At 39.4% G+C, this 12,346-nt stretch overlaps 1 protein-coding gene across 4 annotated transcripts in view; it reads right to left on the reverse strand.

Moving 5' to 3' along the window:
- The window catches only part of PHF20 (PHD finger protein 20), a 67,814-nt gene that overhangs the window by 24,705 nt on the left and 30,763 nt on the right, over positions 1–12,346 (reverse strand). For all 4 annotated transcript variants that reach the window (XM_066330534.1, XM_066330531.1, XM_066330530.1 and 1 more), the window contains one exon: positions 6,715–6,993. In XM_066330534.1, coding sequence (XP_066186631.1) covers positions 6,715–6,993 — 279 coding nt within the window. The remainder of the gene's footprint in view (positions 1–6,714; positions 6,994–12,346) is intronic.

The following is a 12,346-nucleotide window of genomic DNA, read 5'->3' on the forward strand; positions in this document are numbered from 1 at the left end:
ATACTCCTTGAAAAAACACCACGGTGTGTGTATGACCTTCCATTTGCAACATGACTAAGTTCTCTTTGCAAGGATAAGAAGAAATGGGTTCTGTGGTAATTTTTTTTTTGTTTGGTTGGGTTTTTTGTGCTGTCTTTATTTATTTTTTAAAGTCAGGTCTATTTTGACTTCCCACTCCTCTGAGGGCTTCCCTGACTAGGGGTCAAGATATCATCAGTTAGGATGACAAAAACAGAAAAAAACTTTTTCCCATGATACACAGTAGCCAAGAAATAAGATTCTGGTACTACATAATCTCTTTGGGAACACCAGTACCCTAACAAACTTTATGAAACTCAGATGCGTATTTCAGCACAGGGTGAAATGTCACACAATCTTTTCTGCACAAGGCACTTCCTGTGGGCTGACATAGGTGCATAGAGGCTCTCGATGGAACAAAATTGTATTTCATGTCCACTGGGTTTTTATTGCTTTCTGAGACTTAATTCAAGGAGATTTTTTCCAAGAATACATCCTGGTCTTTTATGACACATGGGTTAATATATTTCTGTAAGATTTCTCTGTAACACTGTCCTCGGGGAGAGGCCAAGGTACTCTATCATAAACTGGATGCCTTTTTTTTTGGTAACTGACACAAACACACTAGGTTTTGAAACATCTTTGTTCCATTGACAGGAAAGTTTAGAGGGTCTACAAGATCTCTGAGCACTCTCAAATATACTTCAGAAGTTGTGATTAAATTTGAGAAGATGAAATTCTGGAAATTCATCCTAAACTTCTGGAACAGCAAATATTAAAACTGATGCCATGGAAATGCAAACTTACAAGCCTTCCACACTGAAGTGTCCTTTTTCTTTCTCATTTGGAAGTATAACTCAGACAGGTCAGTTTATAAGAACATTCCCTAAAGAACAAAGAACAATTATTTGTAACAACCACAACTAAGACCTTGTACTTAGGCATGTGGCTTTAAAACTTGCACATTTCTCACATTCGAATTCTCTGCATTAGTACCACCTGCAGAGTATGCCACTGGCTTCCATTCTCTGGTCTCCCCAAGCCAACCTTAACCCTTCAGAAGGTTTCCTAGTTCTCTGCTTCCACCCAGTCACAGGATGACTGGGTCGTGAGGCTGCAGCAACAGCAGGAACACACTATTAGAGACTCCTATGAGGAGTACACAGGGGATTTCCTACATTTCCTAAAGCTGCTTGTGCAGGCCCCATGAAGACACATACACCTGTGTCCCACCTCAGAGAAACCATAAAAGGCACAAAAAGCCTCCTGACACCCTGGGCAATGACACTTTCATCATCCTTGAACAGTAATGTTGTGATTAAACATCAGAGCAGATTAATTTCCAGCTCAGATGACAATGAATACCACTAATAGGAATAAGAGGTGTACGTTCACAAGATACTGGAGATGAACAGGATTGCTGATGAACTGTCTCCAGCCTTCTTCCACGGATTTCTCTCCAGTGTCTCTCTCCTAAGCCTGGAAGAAGAATCCTCTGTCATATGGAGAGCTGACCCAGAAGCTGTGAAGGATCTTAGAAATTAACACACACAGACCTGAGATATGAAATTACCTCAACCATGCAGAATATGGACAGAGCTTTAGAGAACTTAGGACTAAGCACACTGAGGTTCAGTGACAAAGCAGTAGCTTTCCGTGCCCTGGAACCCTGATGTAGGACCACAGGTAAGAAGATAACTCGGCATTCACAGGAAGCACAGACTGCATTCCCAAGGATGTGAATCAGACTAAGTTACCATCCACATCTGTGAGATCACTTGCTGAGAACTTCCAATGGTATTTTCAAGAACTGAAGGACCATGTTTCATTTTGACTTACAGCCACCCCCAGAAACCAAATGCTGTATTGTCATGATAAACCAAATACAATTGTCAATTCTGCAAACACAGAGGGTTTTTATGCGTATCTTCTCCTGCTGTAAGGAAAAACCCTATATTTGTAGATCACCATGCACATTCCACTGTCTAGCAGAGAGGCATAAGTCAGCCAGAATCAAGAGGAAACAGGAGAATTTCCCAAAGGATTAACCTGACAACCGCTACACAACAGGCTAGAGGTGCGCCTGTGAACAGCTGTTACTGACAACCAGATGTTTTAAGATGTCAAAACAAGTCTGCCAACCCCACCTACATACAATTCAGCTCTCATCAGTAACACGAGTAAAGACAAAGTACCTATTTTGTTCACATGCATTCATGTAAAGAATTCATGCATGGAGTCATTTATACACTAACAGGACATACTGTAATTAACTTTGTGTAGGCAGAATTTTCTATAAACAAGGTTATGTAAAAAAATTTAAATGTACTGACAAAACATTTTTTTCTTTCTTTAAATGCTTTATATGGACTCCACAGTAGGGACAGATTTTTTTTACAGTATCCAAACTATAAATTGCAGGTCCGTTCCTTTATTTTCTTCCTAATGGCAAGGAATACAGGAGAGCCAAGAGTGGCAGCAACTGGCCAGACTGAGGCTACTGTTCTACACCCACACCCCAAATCAAAGTCTAATACTGTACAGTGCTTCTTAAGTCCCAAAACTGAGTTCAGCTTCCATTATGACCAAATCTTCTCAGAAGAGTTACACTATGTCCTGTGAGTCAATGGGTATCAACTCATGAGGCTGCCGTTAGCACAACTGTGCTGACAGCAGCACTAAGGAGTTATTCGGGGCATTAAGAGCACACCAATCACCTCAGATGGCACTTCCATGCATGCGTGTTATCAACATCCCTACTTGTTCACAAGGTTTGCGTCTCCCTAGAAAATTTCGGCATCCAGTAAATACAGAGCGTCACCAGGGTATGACATGCTGGCACATCAGTTGTGCAAGCACACAAATTTGACTTTCAGATTTCAGAAAATATGATCAGCACAAAGACATGAACTACATGTTAGCACATCTGCAAATGAGTCGATTTTACTAAAAAGATGAAAGCCACCAATCCAGAAAAACACCAAGTCAAGACGTCAAAATTAGGACTTGCAGGTACAAAGAAAGAAATGAAGCTACTTTATGCCTCATGCCCTTGGAGTGGTCTAGGTCAGAAAAAAACGATTTTTATAGGTCAGGAAACAACAATCTTTATTAAGAATAACTTTTTGCAGGCACTTCATACAAAATAACATGGACAGACATCTGAAAGAGAAAACTGGGACCCTCAGAGGAAATTGTTTACAGTGTCTGCAGGGCTCAAGTCACAGTATGGGGTAATGTACTTCAACAGTAAACTAAGGGGTTCTGCAGCAAAAAAGAAGGGACCACAAAGAAAAATGCATATGGGCACAGAATCCAGTTCTACTCCTTTTTTTTATTACAACAATCAATACGCAACTTACTGACAAAAATTTTCACAGATACAGTACCACATTTAATTTCCACGCAATAATTCTGACAGAACATCTCTATTAGAACTAGCACAAAATCTAAGCAACTCTTTAACCTAAGACCAACACTGAAGTCATCTGCAGCCCAGACTCAAAAAACCTTTTAGGCTTATGCATCCACATACATTTATGCATGACTCGATTCTCCTCAGAGGCCTGCAGGTGGCTTTACAATGCACCTGCTGAGGTGTAATGCAACCTGAGAGCTGAGGGCAGGTACACCTGCATCTCCTACAGCCCAGGGAGGCACACCACCAACTGCCTTCTTCTATGTAAAGACAGTTCTATCCTGAAGACAAAGTAGCAGCAACTCAAGGAGGTTAATAGGCACTTAGGGGAAGAGCTGCTTCATCATAATGATCTCATACTATTTCCTGATGAAATTAAGAAACGTAGCCTGAACACATCCAGTAGCCATGAAGTCCTGTCATCCTGTTTAGGCATATTCTGTAAGGCATATGTAAAATACAAGCTGCAAGCAATGTCAGTTCCTTCCTCCCTCTTCAGAGCAACTACACAATTGAGAGACCTATCCATCAAGTTTGCCACTGCAAAGGCAAGATTCTTCTTTGGAAAAAGGGGGAGACAGCTCAAATTCATTCCACATTAACCTTTCCAGCTCATAGAAGCTTTGATTCCAATGTCAAGTAGCCCAATTTACATACCAGAAATTGTAATTTCATGGTCTCCACTTCAGTGCAAAGCAATTATATTTAAATTGTTCTTTCCCAAATCTCACAACATGGTCACTGAAGACCACTTAATATCCATCTTCTTTTTTATGTGTTAAAATTTTCATTTTAAGCATTGCAAAGGCAAGGTTTTGCTACTGTTCTGAATATTGCACATTTTCCTATTGCACAACTTTAGAAGGAACAAGTATTTTCACTTTAAATCCAGCACCAGACGACCCCCATCATTAATTTTATGAGTAGCAGAAAGAGTAAGGAGTCTGAGAAATCTAAAATAAAACTTGTGAGGTGGGGCAAAGCTTCTAAAACAAGAGCATCTTCAAGTTTATGGAATAACAAAAATCATGCCTGCCCAAAGTTTTATCTGTCAGAAATTGCCACCTTTTCTTGAGCACTAAAATCTACCTCATATAGTGAAAAGGACAGAAAAGGACATTTGTACCAAAAGGTAAAATGATATCTAAATATATTATTTTCAAACAGGAGAATTTTTGTTCACAAAAGATTGTAAAGATGAAAAGTATACCCACTACATACCAGACTGAATTACAGATTCAAAACCTTTCACTCTAACCAGTAGCTCCTGAAAAGCCTTTTGAAAAGGTGGTAGAAGTGTTCAGTAGACAGAAAGTCTTGCCTAGCAGACTGGCTTTTGATATGCACCGTTAAGATAGAAAAACAAAATTTCAAGTACTATAGTAAGAGCTCATGAACCTCATTAACTCTGCTTTTGACTGTGTAGCACCACCAAACAAAAAGAAGGGAAATTAAGAACACACTGAGTTAGAAAACAGTGGCAGTTAGTGTCAGACATGTAACTAATATATAATGACACTGCTTTTCCTCATCAAGAAAAAATGTACTATAGCTCCAAAAGAGCAGGCTTCAACAGTGAAGGTGACTTGAGAACTTCACAGCCCCCCTTTTCACCCTGATGAAATGGTCACCAGCTGCAAACACACTCCAGGGTACTCTGCAGACAGCCGCTATGAAAGACATCATGGAAATGATCCAGGTGAAAACTATCCATCCACAAACAGGGAATTAGAGGGGTGGGGGCTTAAAATAAGCAAATACAGTTACATCTTAGCTCCACAAGGAATTACCTGCACTTGGAGGAAAGGATAAATGGAAGGGTCAAGATCCTGAGTCACTAGTCAGTGCATTCAAGACAATCACAACAAAACTTCTCAAATAAATTACACAGTTTGAAAGAGCCAAATAGCAGTCTGGTTATTGAAAAGGCCATTACATGTACAATGCCTGTTTTGATCACTTTGCAGCTGTCAGCAGCCAGTCTTTACACCATGCTTATCTCAGGTATGTCCTCCCATGCAACACTTGAGTTCAATTAAGCTGCATGCAAAGTACAATATATAGAAATCATTACATCCTAATGCATTTAAAGAGAACTCTTTCCCTACCTAATCCAAGCTTTATGCCTTTGCATTATTTAAAGATACAGAAGTATCTGGAGTTTATATGTAGTAACACCATGTAAAGTCACACTCATCTTGTTAGGAACAAGCAGTAGCACCTCAAATGAAGAGTCTTTTTTTGGACTCTGGGAAAAACAGCCATGAAGCAAAGTAAGGCAGGATACTTCGTGCTGTAGTGAGCTGGAGCTCTGTGAGCAACTTGCAAGACTTTGGAATTCTTAAACAAAGTACTAAAGAAAGATCAACTGCAAAAACAAAAGACATCAGGAAATTCAGCAAGGAGAAAGACGGATTTGATAAAAAAGGCTCAGTGAGAAGACAGAAGACATGACTAGTTTTATGGACTTGCAGTATACAAGAGACATCAGTCCACAAGAGCCAAGTCTGGACAGGTTATCAACAATCACTGAAGTTCACACTAGACCTAGACTGCCACTCTGGTGTCATGGAATGCAGAATGTGCTTCAGAGAATGAGGATGAAGCAGAAGTGAATGTGATTTTGCAGACTGCAAGGCAATTAAAACTTACTCTTTTTTTCTGGCTAAGCAATAAATTTTTTACTATAACATTGACCATCTGTAGTCTGAAGATCTTTTTCAAGCACAGCTGAAACAACTGCACTTGATTTTCATCCCACAGAACAGTAAATACTGCAGAAACTGGTACTAGATTTCCAGCCAGGTATGTGCCTGAAGGCAATAAAGTACAGATAAGTAAAGTCAAACTTAAAGACAAGACAGGACAGAACTGGAGGTATCTGAACTGTTCCCTAATACAAAAAAGGACAGAAGTCTCCAACTGATACAATTTGTAACACAGGAGAAAAATAAAAATCCAGTCAGAAACTCTGGGAACTGTGGTTTTTAAAAGGGAGCAGAGGTTTAATACACAAGTGAGCTACTCCAGAAAAGTAAGAGAAGCTGCATAGTAGGATCTTTACCAGAACATGATCTTGAATTCTAGAAGGGACATCTTCATACCTTTCTACAACATGATGTACACATATATCATGCTTCCTCTCCACACAGAAACATGCTAAGATATAGCTCTAAAAGAGATTCCTTCAGCTGAAAAGAAAATTCATTTCTGGTATCTTCTGCCTGTCCTGCCTGCTTACTGTTTAAAAAAAAGAGAGAGATCAGCACCATACTTACACAGTGAACCAGCTGTGGTCCGTCCTCTTTTTGACCTTTCTTGATTAGCTTTTTCAGAAGCCAAAGAAGATCTGGTTTGAATATTTCTTTTTACAGGGTTCTGGTGTGATTCTGCAGCCTTCTCCACTCCGTGAAAGTATTTCATGTGATAATGCAATAACTTGGCTTTGCGGAAGGATTTTGAACAGTCCAAGAATTTGCATCTAAACTTGTGATCTTGGTCAATAGTTGCAGCTTTTTTTGATGCAAGAAAATCTGTTCTCCTACAAGGTTTTGTTACTGTAAGAACAAAACAGGTAAATTGCCCCATGCATATGCTATGTTTACCAAATCGTTTCCTAAACTTAAACAGCAAAAAGAAGTAAAGTAAGCATGCATTCACACATATTAGCTATGAAATGGTAAAAATAAAATGTTAATGCCTTATCTGCCTTTAAGATCAGTAACTTTAAAAGGAAAACTCTACCCCTACACTGCTCATAAAAACTGTCACGCCACCACTGTTTTTATTAGTATGTTACGTTTTGCTTCCCTGAGTCCTCTTGCCCAACAGCTGATATCACTGTATAACACTCCTAAAGATAAAAGACTGAATCACATAGAGATGACGTCCCTAAATCCGAACACTAAAGATTATTTGTTCACAACTATTCATACCTTTGGTGAAAGCAAGAAAACAGTTCTGCTTCTTTGCTTACAGTTATTTTGCCCCCTGCTTTCTGGATGCACAGTCCCACCACTAAAGCCCAGTTACTTCCAAAGACAACAGAAGCAGTATGTCGAAACATTTTAAAAGTAAAATCGAAAATTATTTCCATTTTTAAGCATCAATGAAAAACAAACTTGCTTGTATCTGTGACAAAATGTTCCCTATCAGCAATATTTACTTCGTTTCTCAAAAAAGCAATGAAAGCCTGAAGATTCAAATATAAGAACATTTTAAGGCACTAATTCCACACAGTACTGCTGTGCAACACAGGGCTGTATCTATAATGAATTTCAGAAACTTTTAGGTCATGTTTTTGCTAAGAAACATACAAAAGTCCTACATTTTCAAACATTTTGAACTAAATCAGATTACTGATTTACTGTCACCAGTATGCAACACATAAGAGGTAAAAATGAGGAAACAGATCTAAATAGATCTAGGCAATTATCCATCACTAATATACAAACAGCATCAAAAAATCCCTCTCCAGCTAAAAGACAATGTAAAGGAGGTAACATTTCAAAAAACCAGCTTCCAATTTAAATTTTTTAATTGCTTTGTTGGTACTAAAGTGTTATTTCCAAATTTACAGGAGTTTTTGACTTTCAGGATTAAGAAAGCAGTGTTTAACTGCAAGACCCAAACATAGCAACAGTATCTAAAACTGAAGGGATGCAGCACTGAAGGGATGCAGCACATGAATGAAAATTAAGACACTCTATAAAAAATAGCTGTAAACAAGGGACAAAAGTACCAAGAAACATTATGAACAAGAATAAGATTTTCTCTAAGTGCAGTAAGGCTTCATACAGGAGTGTTAAAGGCAGTGTCAACACAATCCTGGAGTGAAAACACAGTACAGCTTGCCCCCAGGCTTCTAGCATGCAGTAAAGAAAATGGTGTTACTGATCAGCAGACTTAAGATCACTTCCCTCACAGTGCAGGGAAGCATCCTAGACAGCTCTATCTGAGGCACATCCAGCCTTCAAATACCATGTACAAACAAACCTTTAACATGAAGAAAACACAAGTAATTGTATCCTGATTCATAGGCAAAGATTAAGTCATATCCAACACCAAGCTGGTTAAAAAAAGAATACGCAGTGAAACTGGAGAAGGAAATGGTACAACGAAAGACAATTTTGGGTATTTCACAGTGGTAATGACCAGAAGGAAGACACTGGCACAGTCATGTTAAAAACATGCTGACAGGAACATCAGTAAGACTGCAGCAACGCCAGACTCACAGTTGCAGAATGATAAAGTTTGCCGATACCAAAATCAAAACATACTGCAGACGATCAAAAGCTGCATTCAGGAAGAATGAAAAAGTGTTTCAGGAAGGCTTAGTGCAATGGCCTGTGGGTTTAGTGAAAGCAAACACAGAAAGGTTCTCCTGACTGTAAGCTAAAATCCCCAGCATTTGGGACTACAGATGCTGAGAACTTGTTACTTGTTTAATAACCAACATGAAGCTGGAAAACAACTGCAGCAGAAGGGAGCAATGGGGTCCAAAGACTTTTAAAAAAACAAAAATTACAAAGATAACAAAGGAAAGTATTACACCATCACACAACTGTTAGAATGAGACTCTGCATCCAAGCTCAGAGCACTTCCCCTATACTGAGCCAGACAGATTCTGGATAAGATATAGAGAATGGCTTCGAACTGATCAGCTACAAGTTAGAAAAGGAAAGGATTGCATTAGCTGAAGTTAGAAATAGGGATAACAAAGACATGGGGCAAAGGGAAAGGAAGCGCACACACACACAAAAAAACTTACTTGCAATGTGCAAAAGGAATGTATTCTGAGTAATAAAAATACAAACAATCCCAGAAAATTTGAAACAAAGCTTCAATCATTCCCGTCACTGCATCTGCTTCCTTTGCAAGTAGCACAATAGAACTCCCTGCCACCAAGGCACAGTAGGAAACTGACAACCAACTCTGCCCTCCAATGCAGCCTCCAGAGAGCCCATGCTCCTGTGAGCTCTGAAAATGACATCCTACACAAACACCTGAAGGGGCATCTATCATCCTTACACAAAAGAATTTTTGCTCACAACATATGGCACTAGAACTGGTTTCTAGAGGAACAGGTAAGGCACATTGTTTTCAGATTGTCAAGCGCCTGCCTTTACAAGAGGAGCTTGGTTGGTATTTTCAGTGTGTACAGAGGAAAGTGAACGGTAAATTGACACCTGCTGTTTCTCCCATGATTATAACCAAAATTCAAACTCCTCATCTGCTTTTCAGTCAGCCACTCCAACATTAAGCACAGACACTCATGGTCAAACATCACTGTGTCCTTTTAAGTTTCACTACACAGGAAAACATTTCTTCAGCGTTCCAGTCAGCAACCCTTCTCACTGGGCTGAATTAGCCAAGGGTCAAGTTATGACCATGTTCAGCAGTAAGTTCACTGTAAAATGCACAGCTTTCAACGTCAAGCTTCCAAGTCCACCAAAGGTGTTTTTACTCCATCACCAATTCTCTCTTCCACACGACTCCTGCTGGGACAGGAGTATCTTGCAGGAGCATGGTACCCTGACTGAAGGCCTGCATCCTGTGGCATCTCCTGCAACACTGAGGTCAACAATACAAGAAGCCAGCAGCACACAGGACTCTTCCCCATTTTCCCCCACTTAAAGCTGGCCTTACTGCAGTTTTGAGCCATTAGACCTCCACATACAATTGCTTGCTAAAATGAGGAGACCTTCACTCTCCATTTCCTGGTCTCCGAAGAAATATTAAGTGAAGATCAAATTATTTCTTCACTTGCTGTTAAATTAAACATTGAAATGCTCAGAAACTTGTATTCTCTGGTGCATTATCTTCATGATAGGTCATGGTAACAAACGTGCATGAGTTGACAGTTTTTTACACAGTGCGTGTGGACCACTTCACACCACTGGGCCAGTGTCCTCACTAATTACTTATTTCATTCAACTTATTTCTCCTGAAATCTTGTGTTGTTTTTCCTGAGCTCACCAAGTGTTTCATCATTTCAGCTCTCAAACTACATTTCTTCCTTTATTTTCAAAAATTCTCTCTTTCAGTATCTCAGTTGTGAAAAACCATCTTGCTTAATTGCTCTTCTCAAGCTAATTTAGGTAAAGACAGCATCCAAGAACTTCCAGTGCATCCAGAATCCACAGAAGACAATGCCTGGTGTAAGAAATACGTAAGAGCATCAATAATAACAGATCATTACATATTTATAAACTTGTGGGGTTTTGGTATGTAACATTATTTGGCATTGCAAAAACTACTCAAGACAGTATTTCCTATAGCCCTTCACACACCAGTTTCCCCCTGTGCTGGAAATAAATTGGTACCAATAAAAGTACTGGGTAGTAAAGCATATAAGCCTTGCAGTGCACCTACACCTCAAGGTACCTGTAGAGAGGGCCAGGTGGGAGGGATGTAAAGGCTTTACCTGCACTTTGACCCATAACCGAAACATTGCGACCAGACTGTGGTGTCTCGCCCTAGAGAGCTCTAAGTCAGCAAGGCAAGATGGACTTATTTACCTACCATATATTGTTAGGCTCAAAAATACAACTTTCACACTACCTTGAAGGGATTAAAGCCTACTGAGGTGAGCTGCAGGAGAAATAGCAGCTCTTTCAAACTGATGAGAACAGAAGCTTCTCCTTAACTGAAACCCAAAGCTAAGTGAACAAAATTAGAAAAGCAGGTGTAAGTATAAGGCAAATAGAATCCCTGATGCAAGCCTATGCAAATAAATAAGTAATTTCAAGAGCACTAGCAAATACAGCTACAAACATGACAGCACATCTGTGCAAAGCAAAGGCAGCTCACCTTTAAAGTAAAAGGAATTTTTAGGAGTAAACTCACATGAACAGCTGTGGAATGCTTCTGTTTTTGGATACATGCATAGCTTTAACTGGCTGCCAAAATTCACCAACAAACTGTCACATACTTTTTGGAAAGACAACTTGATTTAGCTAAATTCTGATCACTTCTGGTTTCTTGTCATTAGGGGTGCCAAAAGCCTGCAGAACAGGGTTTCAATCTTTCAGTACATGTAATTATTCAGAATTTTGTTGAAACTTTTTAAAGGGGAACTTCAGTTTTGACAAGCAATGCTATATAGCCCTTTCAGAACATGTTACATTTTAAAACATCTCAGCCATAGGAAGACTCCAGACTATGCTTGCTGTTATAAATGTCAGCAAAGTGGCCGTGCAACCACTATGAATCTTGAATCATCTACCAACCAGTGACTACAGAAAACACTTTTTAAAAGCGATGCTTGCATCCTCAAAAATTCCTGATATTCAAATGCTATAAAAATCATGTTCTTCCTATACATCATGCAAGGTAAAATCTGTACTACTAGCATGCATTCATTACTCAACAATGCCAAAATAACACTAACATATCACACTGAGGAAAATGCAGATTTTACAGTATTTTCCTACAGGAAGACAATTCCCACTTAGTGACTAGAATTAAAGTCTACAGACAAATAATAACAGTAATACTGGGTTACATTATGGCCTTTGTTCTACATATGAAAAGTTACCAATTACTAACTCCTATGTTGTACTTTGTGGGAATCTCATATGCAACAGACACCCTCTTCTCCCACACACACCACCTACTCTCTAACAATATACTTTGCCCCTTCCCAAGCCCCAGATCTCTTTAAAACAGATGGTAGACTGAGAATATAACAAACATAACTGCCTGACACACAGTTATTCTATCTGGACCGTATCTGTTCCCTTGATAATCATCCATAAACGTGTTAATTCAGCTCCCAGTCTCCAACATCAGCTATTTTTAGGACGGCATACCTGGGCTCTGCAACATACCGACTCCTCCACAAGAGCAGAAGCCTCTGGCCATTTTCAGATTCCACCTAGAGGCACCTATCACTGTCATGCTGCTATA

This window comes from Sylvia atricapilla, chromosome 16, assembly GCF_009819655.1.
Source record: "Sylvia atricapilla isolate bSylAtr1 chromosome 16, bSylAtr1.pri, whole genome shotgun sequence".
Taxonomy (NCBI): domain Eukaryota; kingdom Metazoa; phylum Chordata; class Aves; order Passeriformes; family Sylviidae; genus Sylvia; species Sylvia atricapilla.